Source organism: Balaenoptera acutorostrata, chromosome 1, assembly GCF_949987535.1.
Source record: "Balaenoptera acutorostrata chromosome 1, mBalAcu1.1, whole genome shotgun sequence".
Lineage (NCBI taxonomy): Eukaryota > Metazoa > Chordata > Mammalia > Artiodactyla > Balaenopteridae > Balaenoptera > Balaenoptera acutorostrata.
In genome coordinates this window covers 80,890,333-80,911,378 of record NC_080064.1, presented here as the reverse complement: position 1 = coordinate 80,911,378, position 21,046 = coordinate 80,890,333, and the positions used below count along the sequence as shown (strand labels likewise).

The 21,046-nt window shown below is 35.6% G+C and overlaps 1 protein-coding gene across 1 annotated transcript in view; it reads left to right on the top strand.

The window, feature by feature from the left end:
* The window catches only part of HFM1 (helicase for meiosis 1), a 135,781-nt gene extending 119,337 nt beyond the window's left edge, over positions 1-16,444 (top strand). The window contains exons 35-40 of the mRNA XM_007176338.2: positions 433-539; positions 4,676-4,921; positions 5,969-6,059; positions 14,762-14,864; positions 14,966-15,117; positions 15,869-16,444. Coding sequence (XP_007176400.2) covers positions 433-539; positions 4,676-4,921; positions 5,969-6,059; positions 14,762-14,864; positions 14,966-15,117; positions 15,869-15,938 — 769 coding nt within the window. The 3' untranslated portion in view covers positions 15,939-16,444. The remainder of the gene's footprint in view (positions 1-432; positions 540-4,675; positions 4,922-5,968; positions 6,060-14,761; positions 14,865-14,965; positions 15,118-15,868) is intronic.
* Positions 16,445-21,046: the final 4,602 nt, after the last annotated feature.

The following is a 21,046-nucleotide window of genomic DNA, read 5'->3' as shown; positions in this document are numbered from 1 at the left end:
AGGTAACAGTATATGTAATTTCCCTTCCAGATAAGGGCATTCTATATGCTGGGATGACATTTAATATACTTAACAACCAGTACAGAACAGCCGCTGACCAATCAGACTAGATGCCAGCACTACTTCAAGAGATCCTAACTTTTGTTATCTAACTGAAAGAAGCATTAGAAATAAATTTTTAAGGCTACACACAAATAGCAGAAATCTACCCAATGGGGGAATGTAAAGATGACTAAATGACCTAAGTAGTTGTCACTTCCATTAAACACCTATTTTTTTTACCTTTTACTACTCAGGCTACTACAGTTTATCATAGAAGTGTTGAGTGGCTGAACCAATTTTTTCCCATTTATATGAATAAGTAGTTTTCAAAGTCAGATTAATTTTAATATTTTCTTTAACATTTTTATGGTTTTATTTATCTTTATAAAGGTCAGAATATTTAAACATACCCGAATTGCCTATAATGGAGCAGAAGGATCAGTGTGAGATCTACACAAAAGGTCAACAACCAGAACCATCTGCATATCAAGACAAAGGTAAATTACTGTTGATATTGACTTGAGAGAGAAAATGATTTCTCACTACTTTGGATTGACAAGCAATGTTATTGAAAAACCAAAATCTAAAATTATGATTATTAACTTGGCAACATTTTTCTCTTCAGTTATTGAAGCAGTTTCAAATTCTTAGGTCTGTTATTTCAGATGGTCTTGTTGTGTCTATCATAGATTCCTAAAAAATCTTTTCCTACATAGCATTGGCTATTTTAATTTAAAGATAATATGAGGAAAAGCTGAGAATATAAGGGATCTTAGGATATGCAAAGTATTAAAATGCTGAACTATTACTTTTGTATGTCTTTAGAATTATTTGACATAATTTTTTATTTATAAAATTAGTCCATTTTACAAAATAGCTGTGTGACCTTGGGAAAATTATTTAACCTCTTTGGGCGTTAGTCTTATCTTTAAAATTAAGGGATTAAATTGGGTGACCTTTAATATCTCTCCAGTTCTTAAACCTATGATTCTTGCAATCTCTATGATATGTGAGACTATAACCTAGTTTGTGGGATATAGCTGGTTTGTAATATAGATTTGCTTTTTATCTGTGTCTGTCATTAAATTAAAGAAGTAATGCATATAAATTCTTCAACTTTGGGCCTGGTTCATCATTTCTCCAGGTCCTGCCATTAATAGCACCATTCCTCTGGGTCATGCTACTATACTAATAGCAGTCTGTTAAAACGTGTGAGAAATAATTCTGGCCACAGAGTTGTTTGTTCAAATGGCTGTATGTAGAAATGATAAACTTGGGATTTTCTAAAAACAATTAACAATTTCATGTGTGTGTTGTTTTTGACTTCTATTGCCACTCTTTCCTTCATTCTTTCACTCTATTGCTTTCTCTGGCCATAATTTAAGATCTTAGGTAAGCAAGGGCTGGAGTACCCATCACCCCTTATGACACTGTGGCAGCCATTAGGCCCAATATCAGATCAAGAAAAATCTCCTGATCTTACCTAGACTATCAGAACATTTATCCAATTTGTTCAAAGCCTGATAATATTATTACAACATGAATTGAAGGTGTAAGAGTGTCAACCCTCTTATTTTTATCTCTCTTCAACCTGTAGCCCTCTAACTTATTCCTTGTATGGCTGTTCTATTCCCTGCCCTTCACACCAGAGTTTGTCCTTCCCTCTGTCTACCTTCTTGTTGTCTTTACATAGTTTTTCTACTTTTATTTCTTTCCCACCCACTATTCCAAATGTGATTTGTATTATGATATAAAAGTCTCATCTAGATACTTTAAACCCCAATAATAACTGTATCCCTCTTTTACTGAATGCTCCCCCACCTTTTTTAAAGAAGCTGTATAATATAGTAGTTCAACTTACAAGATCTAGAGATTATCTGTCTAGGTTCAAATCCTAGCTCATTTAGTAGTTGTATGACTTTTCATAGTATACTTACCCAGTTCGTCTCAATTCCCTCATCTGCTTATATTTTAGGGATTTTAGGGTTAAATGAGATAATGTATATAAAGCTCTTAGCATAGTATCTGGTACTGTTATTAATAGTAATTGAGTATATTCATTATACTTTTTACACATTAGTCTTTGGTGGCAAAATACTTTAAATGTATTCAAATACTGCTCTTAAGAATGTTTTAAGAAAAACATGGCAGTTTTTATCATCTGTATTCCAGGTGCAAAAATAGAAGAAGAAAAAATGTCAGAAATTATGAGAAAGCATGTTGAATTGTAAAATTTAAATTGTAAGGGACCTTTGTGCAATTTCTCATTTTACAATGAAAGAAGCCAAGACTCAGAGATTAAATGACTTGCCCAAAATCACATATCTAATTAATAGCAGGGCTAGAAATAGATTCCATATCTCTGGATTCCCAGGCAATGCCATTTCTATAAAATGAAATTGACTTTTAGTTATCAGTGGAGAATTGAAAATCAAACCTGTAATATACGAACTCTTTCAACTTTCCACCCCCCCCAACTATTATATTTCTCTGTTTCTGCACCCATCCTTAACTCTCTATTTATTTTGAAAGAAGAATTATCTTTTCTTCTATTCAAAGTTTATCTCTCCACCTGTAATCGTACTCTTTCCAATTCTGCCCCCTCTGGGTCTTTAGGAGACCAGCTATCTCTCTCCTCTTGCCCTTATTTTCAGTATCTTCTCCCTGTGGCCTCTTTCTTTTCAGCATATAAATATGCTCAAGTCTCTTCCTTCTTTAGCTGCCAGTCCCCATCTAGCCAGATGGTTTTCTTCTCTTTATATTTCCACTTGACATTGTACCTACTTCTCTTTTCAGGACATAGCATACTGTGTATGTGTATCAAGGCACAAAAGTAGAATAGTGTGTACTGGAGTTGTAGGTACAGTTGAAGGATAGAGAAGGATTTGGATAGTGAAGAAAAGGATAGAGGTTATTTAAAGTGAAGGAAACTCACTTTAAATTTTACTGGAGCAAGCTTGTACTAGCTTGTGAGATGATTATTAAATTTTGGGGAATCTTTCAGGCATTATTAAAGTTTAATTATATAAACTTTCAATTAAGTTATATTAAACACAAAGGCTATAAATATTAAAAACTAACCATTTCCTAATTATTCTACTACATTTTACTGTTATCTGTATTCTTGAGATTATTTGCATCTATATTTGTATCTGTATGGTGGGAATACTGTATAAAGGGATGCTATTGTGCATTTCTTCCCAACTTTGCATTCAGTTACATCACATTGGTAGCTTGAAATCAGTCATGGTGGGAATACTTATAGAATGGAAATCAGCAACCACTACAAATCAGGGCTTAACTTATTGTTTTGTTTATTGTTTATACTTAAGAAAGTGATGGAGAAAATGATAGTAGTGCAGATTTAATTTATCAGTGTGTCATGTCTGTAGCCCTTACATTGTGGATAGCAAGAAAAATTGAAGGAATATTCCTCTAGCATTTGAAAATTATTATCTAATTCAGCAAGGAAATTGCTTAAGGCTATGGGTGAATGAGTGAAGTCCCAACATATGTCTTTATTGTTTTACTTTTATTAAAGTCAACAAAAATATCAAACAACGTTCGAATTGACAAATGAATGTGAGAACTACATTCATTTATCAGTTGCAACCATAGGTTGATACAGATACAAGAGTTTGGCAAAATTCAATGAAAACGTTCAGTGATAATCAATTAGATATATGGAATTTACAGTTAAGCATGCTGTATATTTTATCATTATTTGTAAATTGTATGCTATACATCCTTTACATATAATACATATATATGCATAAAATTTTTTGGAGAAGTGAGTTATTAAATATTTATTAACACACTGCTATGGAAAACTGCACAAGTAAAGGCGTTTAGTCCCCATAACAATCATATGTATTAGGTACTATTTATTTATTTATTTATTTGGTTGTGTTGGGTCTTAGTTGTAGCAGGCAGGCTCCTTAGTTGTGGCTCACCGGCTCCTTAGTTGTGGAATGCGAACTCTTAGTTGCGGCATGCATGTGGCATCTAGTTCCCGGACTAGGGATCGAACCCGGGCCCCCTGCATTGGGAGCAGGGAGTCTTAACCACCATGCCACCAGGGAAGTTCCATGTTAGGTACTATTATTATCCCCATTTTGCAGAGGAGAAAACTAGGCTCAGAGTTTAAATTACTTGTCTAAGATCATCCAACTAGTAAATGATAGAGGTGGAATTTTCACCCAGGTAGTCTGGCTCTAAACCCAGGCTATAAACAATGGATAACATTGAGGATATTTTAGGAGGAGAAAAATAACGATATATTTTCATAACAATACTCAAAATTAACTACTTATAGGGAGAAGAGATGGGGGAGGAAGCCCATTTTAGAAGCTATTATAATCCAATCTTGGAGTAAGATTATTCTTATGTAGGAATTAAGAGGGAAAATTAATTCTGTCTAGAAGAATACTTTGAAAATTAAATTTAGTGCGGCAGTCAATCACTACATGTAATACAGTAAATAGAATTGTTGAACACAATACTCAGCAATGCTTTAGAACACTACTACTCAAGACTTCTGTTTAGTAGTTGAAAGATATGTTTGACATGTCAATAGATAATGATGCTTAAGGTTTAAAAAGTGCCTATACTCATTTATACATACACATGACAGATTTTTCTAGATGGACCTATTCTACAACTTCAAATGAGAAAGCACCTCAAACAATGCTGTTCAACAGAAATCTTAATGCATCTGAAAACCAGAATTTGACAGATGCGGTTAAAAGTAATTCTTCATTTTCAGAAGTTTTGAATGTGAACTTTGAATTGGGAAATGAAGTTTGGGATGATTTTGATGATGAAAGCTTAATAGAAGTTACTAGCTTTTCAGCTGATACTGAGAAGACAAAAACATCAGGTAAGTAGCATGAAATATATTTCATTTGTATGTATGTATTTTGTATATATGTGTGTATTGTATTTGAAATATATGTTAGAATGAAATAATTTCATGAGAAATAATTTGAATATTTTTCACTTAAGCTTTTGGGACTAATTTTCTTTGTCTTTTTTGTGTGCTTGCTTAATTAGTTTCAGTTTGTTAAGATTATAATTTTTAGCAAAAGTAAAACTTGACCCTCCCACAAATAACATTTCCTATCCCTAAGGACAGAGGTCAAGGTTATTCCATGTTGACGATATAGCAAATGAGCTTTTTCTATTCTATTGCTCCTTATCTTGTTAAAGGCTTTATTCAAATTCAGATTGTTTATCGAATTTTTCCTCATAAAACAGACTATCCTGCTTTCCATATTAAGATCTCACGTAGTCTGGTAATGTTTGTGAAAAACAAAAATGTTCCAATTTAAAAAATATTCTTTTTTCACATGCTAGCAAAGAACATAAAAAGATAACTTTTATTTCTAGTAGAAATATTGACTTTTCAGGTATAAATAAATAAATAAACAGGAAAAGATTAGTCTCTCTTGTATTAGATATTGTGTTTAAATCATATACAATCCAAAAATAATGGGACTAGGCCTTTGAGTTACTGGTGAATTCACTCTATTTCACCAAAATAGAGAAGTGAAAATCTTGGTAAGTATAAGACAAGATAGGAAGATGGAGATACTCTTTCCCAGGATGGCTGACAGATGGAAATCAGTCCCTTGCAGACCATTGAAAATATTGAATGAACTTTGACTTGATCATTTACATGGCTTAAAAATAAATTAATAAATAAATAAATGATAGTGGTTGGGGACCTTTTAATATAGTGACTAATAAGCTAACCTATGTGTTTTGTAGTTTTACTCTCTTAGCTTCGCTCCTTTGTTTTGATTATTGAGAAGAATTTTTCATTCTCTCCTTAACCAGATCATATCTGTTTGGAGAGATATTCTACTCTAGAATAGAATACAGATATTCTATTCGATTTATTTCAAAATGTTATCTCTTTACCTAGGATTTGGAAACACTTTGAGTTCAAGAACCAGGGAAAGTAAGCTACCCTTCCAAGAATCAGAAAGCAAATTCCAAAGAGAAATGTCAAACAGGCAAGTTTTAGAACTTTATTTTCAAATACTTACAACTTTATATCCTCCTGACATGTAAGTGGAGATGGGGATCAAGCCATTAGATGTCAGAGAAGCAGTAGGGTATTAGCCAACTTAAAGCCTCTTAACCTTAGAGCTGTGTTTCTCAAAGTGCTGTTGTCAGACCACCCAAAACTCAAAATTACCCAGGGGTGCACATTAAACATGCACATTCCTGGGTGCCATGCTAGACTTACTGAATCATGGTCTCTGGGGCTGGAGCTGAGGAATCTTCACTTTTTATAAGATGTGAAAACTGAATAGGAGTTTGACAGGTAGAAAAGAGGAGACTAAGGCATTCCAGGTAGAAGAGTACATGTAAAGGGATAAGGCTTGAAAAGGCATCCCATGCTCAAGGGTCAGTAAAGTGTGGTCTATGTAGCCATAGAATTAAGGCTGAGATTGCTGAGGTCTGTGAGAGACCATGAATGCCATATTTAGATACCTTTGCTGTATCCAGTAGGTCAGGGGTCACAAGCTCAAACTGCCTTTGGGATTTCATGGGCCAAGGTTAACTGTAGAGTGTCCCATCTAAAGGGAATAACCACTACTCAGCTCCAACCAGTTGTTGCTGTACAGGAAATCTGAGTCTAGTGTTGTCAAATATCCTGATTATTCAAAAAAGCTAAGATCTAAAATTTATGTGACATCTCCTGACTTTAAAAATTGTTTTTAACATCTTTATTGGAGTATAATTGCTTTACAATGGTGTGTTAGTTTCTGCTTTATAACAAAGTGAATCAGTTATACATATACATATGTCCCCATATCTCTTCCCTCTTGCATCTCCGTCCCTCCCACCCTCCCCATCCCACCCCTCTAGGTGGTCACAAAGCACCGAGCTGATCTCCCTGTGCTATGCGGCTGCTTCCCACTACCTATCTATTTTACGTTTGGTAGTGTATATATGTCCATGCCACTCTCTCACTTTGTCCCAGCTTACCCTTCCCCCTCCCCATATCCTCAAGTCCATTCTCTAGTAGGTCTGCATCTTTATTCCCATCTTGCCCCTAGGTTCTTCATGACCTTTTTTTTTTTTTTTTAGATTCCATATATATGTGTTAGCATACTGTATTTGTTTTTCTCTTTCTGACTTACTTCACTCTGTATGACAGACTCTAGGTCCATCCACCTCACTACAAATAACTCAATTTCGTTTCTTTTTACGGCTGAGTAATATTCCATTGTATATATGTGCCACATCTTTTTAATCCATTCATCTATTGATGGACACTTCGGTTGCTTCCATGTCCTGGCTACTGTAAATAGAGCTGCAATGAACATTTTGGTACATGACTCTTTTTGAATTATGGTTTTCTCAGGGTATATGCCCAGTAGTGGGACTGCTGAGTTGTATGGTAGTTCTATGTTTAGTTCTTTAAGGAACGTCCATACTGCTCTCCATAGTAGCTGTATCAATTTACATTCCCACCAACAGTGGAAGAGGGTTCCCTTTTCTCCACACCCTGTCCAGCATTTATTGTTTGTAGATTTTTTTATGATGGCCATTCTGACTGGCGTGAGATGATATCTCATTGTAGTTTTGATTTGCATTTCTCTAATGATTAATGATGTTGAGCATTCTTTCATGTGTCTATTGGCAATCTGTATATCTTCTTTGGAGAAATGTCTATTTAGGTCTTCTGCCCATTTTTGGATTGGATTTTTCGTTTTTTTGTTATTGAGCTGCATGAGCTGCTTGTAAATTTTAGAGATTTATCCTTTGTCAGTTGCTTCATTTGCAAGTACTTCTCCCATTCTGAGGGTTGTCTTTTCGTCTTGTTTATGGTTTCCTTTGCTGTACAAAAGCTTTTAAGTTTCATTAGGTCCCATTTGTTTATTTTTGTTTTTATTTCCATTTCTCTAGGAGGTGGGTCAAAAAGGATCTTGCTGTGATTTACGTCATAGAGTGTTCTGCCTATGTTTTCCTCTAAGATGTTGATGGTGTCTGGCCTTACATTTAGGTCTTTAATCCATTTTGAGTTTATTTTTGTGTATGGTGTTAGGAAGTGTTCTAATTTCATTCTTTTATATGTAGCTGTCCAGTTTTCCCAGCACCACTTATTGAAGAGGCTGTCTTTTCTCCACTGTATATTCTTGCCTCCTTTATCAAAGATAAGGTGACCATATGTGCGTGGGTTTATGTCTGGGCTTTCTATCCTGTTCCATTGATCTATATTTCTGTTTCTGTGCCAGTACCATACTGTCTTGATTACTGTAGCTTTGTAGTATAGTCTGAAGTCAGGGAGCCTGATTCCTTCAGCTCCGTTTTCCTGTCTCAAGATTGCTTTGGCTATTCGGGGTCTTTTGTGTTTCCACACAAATTGTGAAATTTTTTGTTCTAGTTCTGTGAAAAATGCCAGTTGTAGTTTGATAAGGATTGCATTGAATCTGTAGATTGCTTTGGGTAGTAGAGTCATTTTCACAATGTTGATTCTTCCAAACCAAGAACATGGTATAGCTCTCCATCTATTTGTATCATCTTTAATTTCTTTCACCAGTGTCTTATAGTTTTCTGCATACAGGTCTTTTGTCTCCTTAGGTAGGTTTATTCCTAGGTATTTTATTCTTTTTGTTGCAATGGTAAATGGGAGTGTTTCCTTAATTTCTCTTTCAGATTTTTCATCATTAATGAATAGGAATGCAAGAGATTTCTGTGCATTAATTTTGTATCCTGCTACTTTACCAAATTCATTGATTAGCTCCAGTAATTTTCTGGTAGCATCTTTAGGATTCTCTATGTTTAGTATCATGTCATCTGCAAACAGTGACAGCTTTACTTCCTCTTTTCCAATTAGGATTCCTTTTATTTCTTTTTCTTCTCTGATTGCTGTGGCTAAAACTTCCAAAACTATGTTGAATAATAGTGGTGAGAGTGAGCAACCCTGTCTTGTTACTGCTCTTAGTGGAAATGGTTTCAGTTTTTCACCATTGAGGATGATGTTGGCTGTGGGTTTGTCATATATAGCCTTTATTACGTTGAGGTAGGTTCCCTCTATGCCTACTTTCTGGTGGGTTTTTATCATAAATGGGTGTTGAATTTTGTCGAAAGCTTTCTCTGCATATATTGAGATGATCATATAGTTTTTATGCTTCAATATGTTAATATGGTGTATCACGTTGATTGATTTGCATATATTGAAGAATCCTTGCATTCCTGGGATAAACCCCACTTGATCATAGTGTATTATCCTTTCAATGTGCTGTTGGATTCTGTTTGCTAGTATTTTGTTGAGGAGTTTTGCATCTATGTTCATCAGTGATATTGGCCTGTAGTTTTCTTTCTTTGTGACATCTTCGTCTGGTTTTGGTATCAGAGTGATGGTGGCCTCGTAGAATGAGTTTGGGAGTGTTCCTCCCTCTGCTATATTTTGGAAGAGTTTGAGAAGGATAGGTGTTAGCTCTTCTTTAAATGTTGTATAGAATTCTCCTGTGAAGCCATCTGGTCATGGGCTTTTGTTTGTTGGAAGATTTTTAATCACAGTTTCAATTTCATTACTTGTGATTGGTCTGTTCATATTTTCTATTTCTTCCTGGTTCAGTCTCGGAAGGTTGTGCATTTCTAAGAATTTGTCCATTTCTTCCAGGTTGTCTATTTTACTGGTATACAGTTGCTTGTAGTAATCTCTCATGATCCTTTGTATTTCTGCAGTGTCAGTTGTTACTTCTCCTTTTTCATTTCTAATTCTATTGATTTGAGTCTTCTCCCTTTTTTTCTTGATAAGTCTGGCTAATGGTTTATCATTTTTGTTTATCTTCTCAAAGAACCAGCTTTATTTTTATTGATCTTTGCTATCATTTCCTTCATTTCTTTTTCATTTATTTGTGATCTGATCTTTATGATTTCTTTCTTCTGCTAACTTTGGGGTTTTTTTGTTCTTTTTCTCTAATTGCTTTAGGTGTAAGGTTAGGTTTTTTATTTGAGATGTTTCTTGTTTCTTAAGGTATGGTTGTATTGCTATAAACTTCCCTCTTAGAACTGCTTTTGCTGCATCCCATAGGTTTTGGGTCGTCGTGTTTTCATTGTCATTTCTTTCTAGGTATTTTTTTATTTCCTCTTTGATTTCTTCAGTGATCTCTTCGTTATTAAGTAGTGTGTTGTTTAGCCTCCATGTGTTTGTATTTTTTACCGATTTTTACCTGTAATTGATATCTAGTCTCATAGCTTTGTGGTCGGAAAAGATACTTGATAAGATTTCAATTATCTTAACTTTACCAAGGCTTGATTTGTGACCCAAGATATGATCTCTCCTGGAGAATGTTCCATGAGCACTTGAGAAGAATGTGTATTCTATTGTTTTTGGATGGAATGTCCTATAAATATCAATTTAGTCCATCCTGTTTAATGTATCATTTAAAGCTTGTGTTTCCTTATTTATTTTCATTTTGGATGATCTGTCCATTGGTGAAAGTGAGGTGTTAAAGTCCCCTACTATGATTGTGTTACTGTCGATTTCCCCTTTTATGGCTGTTAGCATTTGCCTTATGTATTGAGGGGCTCCTATGTTGGGTGCATAAATATTTACAATTGTTATATCTTCTTCTTGGATTGATCCCTTGATCATTATGTAGTGTCCTTCCTTGTCTCTTGTAACATTCTTTATTTTAAAGTCTATTTTATTTGATATGAGTTTTGCTACTCCAGCTTTCTTTTCACTTCCATTTGCATGGAATATCTTTTTCCATCCCCTCACTTTCAGTCTGTATGTGTCCCTAGGTCTGAAGTGGGTCTCTTGTAGACAGCATATATATGGGTCTTGTTTTTGTATCCATTCAGCCAATCTATGTCTTTTGGTTGGAGCATTTAATCCTTTACAATTAAGGTAATTATCGACATGTATGTTCCTATTACCATTTTCTTAATTGGTTTGGGTTTATTATTGTAGGTCTTTTCCTTCTCTTTTGTTTCCTCCTTGGAGAAGTTCCTTTAGCATTTGTTGTAGAGCTGCTTTGGTGGTGCTGAATTCTCTTAGCTTTTGCTTGTCTGTAAATGTTTTAATTTCTCCATCAAATCTGAATGAGATCCTTGCTGGGTAGAGTAATCTTGGTTGTAGGTTTTTCTCCTTTATCACTTTAAATATGTCCTGCCACTCCCTTCTGGCTTGCAGAATTTCTGCTGAAAGATCAGCTGTTAACCTTATGAGGATTCCCTTATGTGTTATTTGTTGTTTTTTGTTGTGATTCGTTGTCTATGCAGGTATTCCACAGATGCAGGGTACATGAAGTTGATTGTGGAGATTTAATCCGCTCCTCCGGAGGCTGCTCGGAGAGATTTCCCTTTCTCTGTGTTCGCACAGCTCCTGGGGTTCAGCTTTGGATTTGGACCCACCTCTGCATGTAGATTCCCTGAGGGCGACTGTTCTTGGCTCAGACAGGATGGGGTTAAAGGAACAGCTGTTTCGGGGGCTCTGGCTCACTCAGGCCGCGGGGAGGGAGGGGTACGGATGCGGGGCGAGCCTGCGGTGGCAGAGGCCGGTGTGACGTTGCACCAGCCTGAGGCGCGCCGTGTGTTATCCCAGGGAAGTTGTCCCTGGATCACAGGACCCTGGCAGTGGCGGGCTGCACAGGCTCACGGGACGGGAGGTGTGGAGAGTGACCTGTGCTCGCACACAGGCTTCTTGGTGGCGCAGCAGCAGCCTTAGGGTCTCGCGCCCGTCTCTGGGGTCTGCGCTGATAGCCGCGGCTCGTGCCCGTCTCTGGAGCTCGTTTAGGCGGCGCTCTGAATCCCCTCTCCTCGCGCACCAAGAAACAAGAAACAAAAGAGGCAAGAAAAAGTCTCTTGCCTCTTTGGCAGTTCCAGGCCTTTTCCCGGACTCCCTCCCGGCCAGCTGTGGCGCACTAGCCCCCTTCAGGCTGTGTTCACGCCGCCAACCCCAGTCCTCTCCCTGCAATCCGACCTCCGAAGCCCGAACCTCAGCTCCCAGCCCCCACCCGTCCCAGCGGGTGAGCAGACGAGCCTCTCGGGCTGGTGAGTGCTGGTCGGCACCAATCCTCTGTGCAGGAATCTCTCCACTTTGCCCTCCACACCCCTGTGGCTGCGCTCTCTTCCGTGGCTCTGAAGCTTCCCCCCTCCAGCACCCGCAGTCTCTGCCCGCGAAGGGGCTCCTAGTGTGTGGAGACCTTTCCTCCTTCACAGCTCCCTCCCACTGGTGCAGGTCCCATCCCTAGTCTTTTGTCTCTGTTTTTTCTTTTTTCTCTTGCCCCACCCAGGTACGTGGGGAGTTTCTTGCCTTTTGGGAGGTCTGAGGTCTTCTGCCAGCATTCAGTAGGTGTTCTGTAGAAGTTGTTCCACATGTAGATGTATTTCTGATGTATTTGTGGGGAGGAAGGTGATCTCCGTGTCTTACTCTTCCACCATCTTCAAGCTGTCCTGACTTTTAAATTTTGACAACTAATTTTTTTAAATGTGATATGGTCTGCAGCACCCTCTCTCCAAAAATAATAATAATGCTTGTAGACCATATGTAGCCTAGAGGCCTCTAGTTTTTGATCTCCATAGTATGCAGTGAGGGCCCATCCAAAATATTTAAGCACAGTTTATATAATTTAATCAGAAAAAATCATTCTAGGAGTGATATCTAGAATGATTTGTAGAGGGTGGGACCAGCAGGGGCATGGTGGCTAATGAGAAAGGCAGTCTATGATGAGGGCTCAACTAGGGCAGAGGTGATAGAAACTGAGAGGTAGAATTGGATTTTTGAAATATTTCATAGATAACACAGATTAGATTTAGCAATTGCTAGAATATGGTAGTAAAAGAAGAGGGAAGAATAAATGGCAAGTGGGTAGATGGAGGTATTATCTGAGAATATAGAACATAGACGTTTGGGAAAAAAACAATAATAATTTTAGAAATGTTCAAATTAAAGTATCTTTTTAAAAAATTTTATTTTTTGTACAGCAAGTTCTTATTAGTTATCTGTTTTATACATATTAGTGTATATATGTCAATCCCAATCTCCCAATTCATCACACCACCACCACTGCCCATCCCCGCAACTTACAGTATCTTTGTAGAAATGTAAGATGCATTTGGATATTGGACCTGATTAGAACTCAAGGGAGGGAAATTATAGCCAGAGCCAAAACTTTCCTGCAGAGAAGAAACACTGATAACTTTTTATTCATGGTCCAATTTTCTACTTAAGGATTATTTATGTCTCCTGCTTTTAAAAAGTTTTAAATTTGTGGTGTCTTTTGATATTTTTGCTATTATTTAGTCATTTTACTGAACATTAGTATCAACATCACAGAATCATAGATTTCAGAGAATTCCAGAGTTGAAGGGGGCTTAACTTAAATGTCATTTAGTCTCCCCACCACTGTATCCTTGAATAACCATCCAACATCACTGGCAAGTAATCATGCTGTTTCTACCAAGACAACTCCAGTGTCCAGGAGCTTATTCACTCTTCAATGCTTGTTCCATGTTTGGATCTCTCAAATCACTCAATAGCTTTTAAAAATATTTGCCTAAAATTTGTCTTTTTATCATTTCCATTCATTGCTTCTAACTCTGAGTTATACGGAATAAACAGATTAGAAACATCGAAGTGGAACAAAGCTGGGGGTATAGAGAAAATAGGCAAATCACAAGTAGGAAGATAACAAGGCATATGAACAGTTTTGTGCACCACACTTTTAGAAAGCTACAAATAATTTTGGGAGAGTTTAGAAGTGACCAACAGAAGATAAATGGGTTTAAAAAGGAATCCTATCAAGAAACCTGTGAGAAACCGGTGCCAGAAATTGCTGCTAGGAAGAAGGCTTGTGGGATCTGAGGGTCTGAGATGAAAAGGAAACACATGCTTTTCCTTTCATACCCTTTTTACTATTTTAATTCCTTGCCATTCATCAGAGATAAAGAGATTCAGTTCTTATCAATATATGTGATTCTTCCCTACCCATATCTACTGTTTATTGCTCCTTGTATGACTATCACATTTTAGCCTGTGTCAGCTTAAATTGTCTCCTCCTCATAGCGGCATCCATGACCACCTTTTTAAAGTGGGTTTGTGCCTCCACACTGTTATTTCCTATAATATTACTCATTTCATTTCTTTCATATCACTTCAGGATCTATAATTATATTTATTGTTTATTCATTGTCTGTCCCTCTATAGATGATAACCACCTGAGGATGTGTTTACTATTTCATACTTAGCTCCTAGTATAATGTCTGGCATACAGTAGTGAATAATAAATGTTTTTTAATGAATTAATTTAATACAAAAGACTAAAGGTGAATTCTAGTATACAGTTATACATGAACAGATAGGTAGAGATGTCTGTCTACAGTGAGACCAGAATAGGGAAAGGAGACTAAAAGTTAAACAAGTGGGATTTAGAAAAGATTTACAAACTGCTAGATGAGAGATGATTAAGCATAAGACAATTTTAATGAAAATTGTTGAATGATTATTTCTGTAGGCCTTTAAAAGTAGTATTCTTATTTTATTTGGACTATATAAGTTGTTGCTTTGTCTAAAAGAAAGGAGATACACCAAGTTCTCCATGAGTCTAAGAAATGGAGCATCAATTTTGGGGTTGATAAATATGATAAACTCTAATCATATTTTCCAAAGAATCACTGTTGATCTAAATTAGAATGGTTTGTTTCTCTTATTTGCCGTATATTATAAATAATTCATTTTGATTTTTAGTTTTGTTTCATCACATGAGAAGCCAGATATTTATTTATCAAATTCTGCTATGTCCAAGTTTGCTGCATCCTCCATGACAAAATTACCTCAACAAGCTGGAAATGCAAGTATTATAAGAAGAAGCACTTCTTTGTTTTTCTTTTAAATACCACCTGAATAGTTAAACCTTCAATGATTGCTAATTTTTTTAACCTCAAAATATAGGTCCATTTACAAGAAATAAAACAAAGTCTGTCGCCAGAGATTGAAAAGCTGTGCTTTACTCACTCTGAAAAAATATCAAGCTCTTCAAATTTTGTTAAGAAAGTGGATTGCTTTACTAGAAACAGTGAACATAAAAAGGAGATTGATTTCACGTAAGAACTCTTTAAAAATATTTTGAAACTACACTAGTAAAAACTTTTTACAAAGAAGTTCAGTATTCCTTTTCCCTTGTTTCATTTTAAAGATCAGAACCTAAATGTTTTATTTACTTAAAGACATTAAAATTTTAGACCACTGGTGAGCTAAGCTCCTTAAGATAATTCAAAATATCAAATATCTCAATTTTTGAGAACCCATATATTTGATGCTAGTAATTAAAACATTATATTATGTTAATAAACTTTTTTTTACTGATTTGAATACACTATGTTGATAATATGAAGTGTAAGGTCACTTGAGAAATGAGATCAGCTAATTTTTTTAACATTCAAGTTGTATTTTAGCCACCAAGTTCTGTTAACAATTCTACAGATTCAAAGAGAAAGTCAGACTAAGTCTAATCAGTGCCCCGACTGCTGATCATTTTTATGGGTAACTCTAGCAGTTTCCCTCTCCTTGAATAGTCAAGGTTTATAGACCTGTTGACACTGATTAAATGACATTACTTTCCAATATGTTTAAAGAAATATCTAAGATACTTGTCTCTACCTTTCACAGTTTATGAACTCTAATTTGCCCCAGACTTTCTACAAGGTTATGCACATTGAAGTTTGTTTAATAAATTAACCTTTCAGCAATCTTCAAGTTTATCCATTTTATATTTATTATTATATTATTTATTGTAAATTTAAAAATAAATTGTGTTACAAAAATAGTTATTTTTACGTTTGCTTTTTCCTCCAGTTGGTATCATCCTGATGATGAAGCTGATGAAATGAAGTCTCTTCTGGGAATATTTGATGGTATTTTCTAAAACAATCAGACAAAAATGCTTTTTATATGAATAAGACAAGATATTAAAGACACCTAATTACAAAGCATGAGTTTTATTTTTAAAAAGTAGTTCATACTTGTTCAGATTTTTTTTCTCTTGGATTTGACTAGCTTTGTTGACTCTTCTGCAACAAAATATTTGGACTGATTTTTTTCCCCATCATGTTGTAACTTCATGTAAAGCACTTTTGCAGTGGCTTTGTTTCATAAGTTGATAATTGTTTCATTTAGAAATAATTATTGGTTATTAATTGGTTTTTGATGGGAACCAATTTTATATTTTCGTAACAAGAAGAAAGGTATTCTGTGAAAGCAAAATGATAGTAGGTCAGTGAATCTATTTACTCTATCGATTTTTCACCATTATTGTTTTGTTTTGCTAAAGATTTTTAAGAATCCAATGGCTGTCTGAACCTATTGTTATATCATTTCAAGCAAAAATAAATGAAACATTAATCAATATAGACTGTTTAACTTGTTCTTCAATGTGACAAATTCTAAAACTTTGTTATGTTGACTTTTACTATAGCAAAAGCTATTTTATGTTATTTTCCAGTGAGATATATCTCAAATTTCTTTACTGTTAAGTAGTATATAGGCACTGTAAGCAATGTTTGTTTTTTTATAGTTGGGTTTTGCTTTCTAATCCAGTCTGACCATCTTTGACTGTTTAGATCATTTACATTTTCTTTATTTTCCCATGAATCCATAAGTATGGGTTAATTGTATCATTTTTTCTTATTAGTTACTTATTTTATAATATTAGTGTATATATGTCAATATCAATCTCCCAATTTATCCCATTACCGCCACCACCCACCTCCCACTTTCCCCCATTGGTATCCACATGTTTGTTCTCTACATCTGTGTCTCTCTTTCTGCCTTGCAAACTGGCTCATCTGTACCATTTTTCTAGATTCCACATATATGCATTAATATACAATATTTGTTTTTCTCTTTCTGACTTGCTTCACTCTGTATGACAGTCTCTAGGTCCATCCACGTCTCTACAAATGACCCAATTTCATTCGTTTTTATGGCTGCGTAATATTCCATTGTATATATGTACCACAACTTCTTTATCCATTTGTCTGTCAATGAGCATTTAGGTTGCTTCCATGACCTGGCTATTGTAAATAGTGCTGCAATGAACATTGGGATGCCTGTGTCTTTTTGAATTATGGTTTTCTCTGGGTATATGCCCAGTAGTGGGATTGCTGGGTCATACCGTAATTCTATTTTTAGTTTTTTAAACAACCTGCATACTGTTCTCCATAGTGGCTGTATCAATTTACATTCCCACCAACAGTGCAAGAGGGTTCCCTTTTCTCCACACCCTCTCCAGCGTTTGTTGTTTGTAGATTTTCTGATGATGCCCATTCTAACTGGTGTGAGGTGAAACCTCATTGTAGTTTTGATTTGCATTTCTCTAATAATTAGTGATGTTGAGCAACTTTTCATGTGCCTCTTGGCCATCTGTATGTGTTCTTTGGAGAAATGTCTACTTAGGTCTTGTGCCCATTTTTTGATTGGGTTGTTTGTTTTATTAATATTGAGCTGCAGGAGCTGTTTATATAATTTGTAGATTAATCCTTTGTCTGTTGCTTCATTTGCAAATATTTTCTCCCATTCTGAGGGTTGTCTTTTTTTCCTGTTTATAGTTTACTTTGCGTGCAAAAGCTTTTAAGTTTCATTAGGTCCCATTTGTTTATTTTTGTTTTTATTTCCATTACTCTAGGAGGTGGATCAAAAAAGATCTTGCAGTGATTTATGTCAAAGCGTGTTCTTCCTATGTTTTCCTCTAAGAGTTTTATAGTGCCTGGTCTTACATTTAGGTCTCGAATCCATTTTGAGTTTATTTTTGTGTATGGTGTTAGGGAGTGTTCTAATTTCATTCTTCTACATGTAGCTGTCCAGTTTTCCCAGCACCACTTACTGAAGAGACTGTCTTTTCTCCATTGTATATCCTTTGTCATAGATTAGTTGACCATAGGTGTGTGTATTTATCTCTGGGCTTTCTGTCCTGTTCCATTGATCTATATTTCTGTTTTTGTGCCAGGACCATATTGTTTTGATTACGGTAGCTTTGTAGTATAGTCTTAGGTCAGCGAGTCTGATTCCTGCAGCTCTGTTTTTTTCCCTCAAGATTGCTCTGACTACTCAGGGTCCTTTGTGTCTCCATACAAATTTGAAGATTTTTTGTTCTAGTTCTGTAAAAAATGCCATTGGTAATTTGATAGGGATTGCATTGAATATGTAGATTGCTTTGGGTAGTATAGTCATTTTCACAATATTCATTCTTCCAATCCAAGAACATGGTATATCTCTCCATCTGTTTGTGTCATCTTTGATTTCTTTCATCATTGTCTTATAGTTTTCTGAGTACAGGTCTTTCGACTCGCTAGGTAGGTTTATTTCTAGGTATTTTAATCTTTTTATTGCAGTGGTGAATGGGATTGTTTCCTTAATTTCTCTTTCTGATCTTTCGTTGTTCGTATATAGGAATGCAAGAGATTTCTGTGTGCTAATTTTGTATCCTGGAACTTTACCAAATTCATTGATTAGCTCTAGTAGTTTTCTGGTGGCATTTTTAGGATTCTCTATGTATAGTATCATGTCTTCTGCAAACAGTGACAGTTTTACTTCTTCTTAAAAGGAATTTGTATTCCTTTTATTTCTTTTTCTTCTCTGATTGCTGTGGCTAGGAATTCCAAAACTATGTTGAATAATAGTGGCAAGAGTGGACATCCTTGTCTCGTTCCTGATCTTAGAGGAAATGCTTTCAGTTTTTCACCGTTGAGAATGATGTTTGCTGTGGGTTTGTCATATATGGCTTTTATTATGTTGAGGTAGGTTCCCTCTATGCCCACTTTCTGGAGAGTTTTTATCATAAATGGGTGTTGAATTTTGTCAAAAGCTTTTTCTGTACCTATTGAGATGATAATATGGTTTTTATTCTTCAGTTTGTTAATTTGGTGTATCGCATTGATTGATTTGCGTATATTGAAGAATCCTTGCATCCCTGGGATAAATCCCACTTGATCATGATGTACTATCCTTTTAATGTGTTGTTGGATTCTGTTTGCTAGTATTTTGTTGAGGGTTTTTGTGTCTATGTTCATCAGTGATACTGGTTTGTAATTTTCTTTTTTTGTAGTGTCTTTGTCTGGTTTTCGTATCAGGGTGATAGTGGCCTCGTAGAATGAGTTTGGGAGTGTTCCTTCCTCTGCAATTTTTTGGAAGAGTTTGAGAAGGATGAGTGTTAGCTCTTCTTTAAATGTTTGATAGAATTCACCTGTGAAGCCATCTGGTCCTGGGCTTTTGTTTGTTGGAAGATTTTTAATCCCAGTTTCAATTTCACTACTTGTGATTCATCTGTTCATATTTTCTATTTCTTCCTGGTTCAGTCTTGGAAGGTTATACCTTTCTAAGAATTTGTCCGTTTCTTCCAGGTTGTCCATTTTATTGCCATAGAGTTGCTTGTAGTAGTCTCTTATGATGCTTTGTATTTCTGCAGTGTCCATTGTAACTTCTCCTTTTTCATTTATAATTTTATTGATTTGAGTCCTCTCCCTCTTTTTCTTGATGAGTCTGGCTAAAGGTTTATCAATTGTGTTTATCTTCTCAAGGAACCAGGTTTTAGTTTTGTTGATCTTTGCTATTGTTTTCTTTGTTTCTATTTCATTTATTTCTGCTCTGGTCTTTATGATTTCTTTCCCTCTACTAACTTTGGGTTTTGCTTGTTCTTCTTTCTCTAGTTTCTTTAAGTGCAAGATTAGATTGTTTATTTGAGATTTCCATGTTTCTTGAGGTAGGATTGTATTGCTATAAACTTCCCTCTTAGAACTGCTTTAACTGCATCCCACAGGTTTTGGATCATCCTGTGTTTGTTGCCATTTGTCTCTAGGTATTTTTTGATTTCCTCTTTGATTTCTTAAGTGATCTCTTGGTTATTTAGTAATGTATTGTTTAGCCTCCATGTGTTTGTGTTTTTTCCCCTGTAATTTATTTCTAATCTCATAGCATTGTGGTCGGAAAAGATGCTTGATATGATTTCAATTTTCTTAAATTTACTGAGGTTTGATTTGTGACCCAAGATGTGATCTATCCTGGAGAATGTTCCGTGTGCACTTGAGAAGAAAGTGTAATCTGCTGTTTTTGGATGGAATGTCCTATAAATATCAATTAAACCTATCTGGTCTATTGTGTCATTTAAAGCTTGTGTTTTCTTATTAGTTTTCTGTCTGGATGATCTGTCCATTGGTGTAAGTGAGGTGTTAAATTCCCCCACTATTATTGTGTTACTGTCAATTTCCTCTTTTATAGCTGTTAGCATTTGCCTTATGTATTGAGGTGCTTCTATGTTGGGTGCATATATATTTATAATTGCTAGATCTTCTTCTTGGATTGATCCCTTGATCATTATGTAGTGTCCTTCCTTGTCTCTTGTAACATTCTTTATTTTAAAGTCTATTTTTATTTGATATGAGTTTTGCTACTCCAGCTTTCTTTTGACTTCCATTTGCATGGAAAATCTTTTTCCATCCCCTCACTTTCGGTCTGTATGTGTTCCTAGGTCTGAAGTGGGTCCCTTGTGGACAACATATATATGGGTCTTGTTTTTGTATCCATTCAGCAAGCCTGTGTTTTTTCGTTAGAGCATTTAATCCATTCACATTTAAGGTAATTATCGATATGTATGTTCCTATTTTCATTTTCTTAATTGTTTTGGGTTTGTTTTTGTAGGTCCTTTTCTTCTCTTGTGTTTCCCACTTAGAGAAGTTCCCTTAGCATTTGCTGTAGAGCTGGTTTGGTGGTGCTGAATTCTCTTAGCTTTTGCTTTTCTGTAAAGGTTTTAATTTCTCTGTCAAACCTGAATGAGATCCTTGCTGGGTAGAGTAATCTTGGTTATAGGTTCTTCCCTTTCATCACTTTAAATATATCATGCCATTCCCTTCTGGCCTGTAGATTTTCTGCTGAGAAATCAGCTGTTAACCTTATGGGATTTCTCATGTATGTTATTTGTTGTTTTTCCCTTGTTGCTTTTAATAATGTTTCTTTGTCTTTAATGTTTGTCAGTTTGATTAC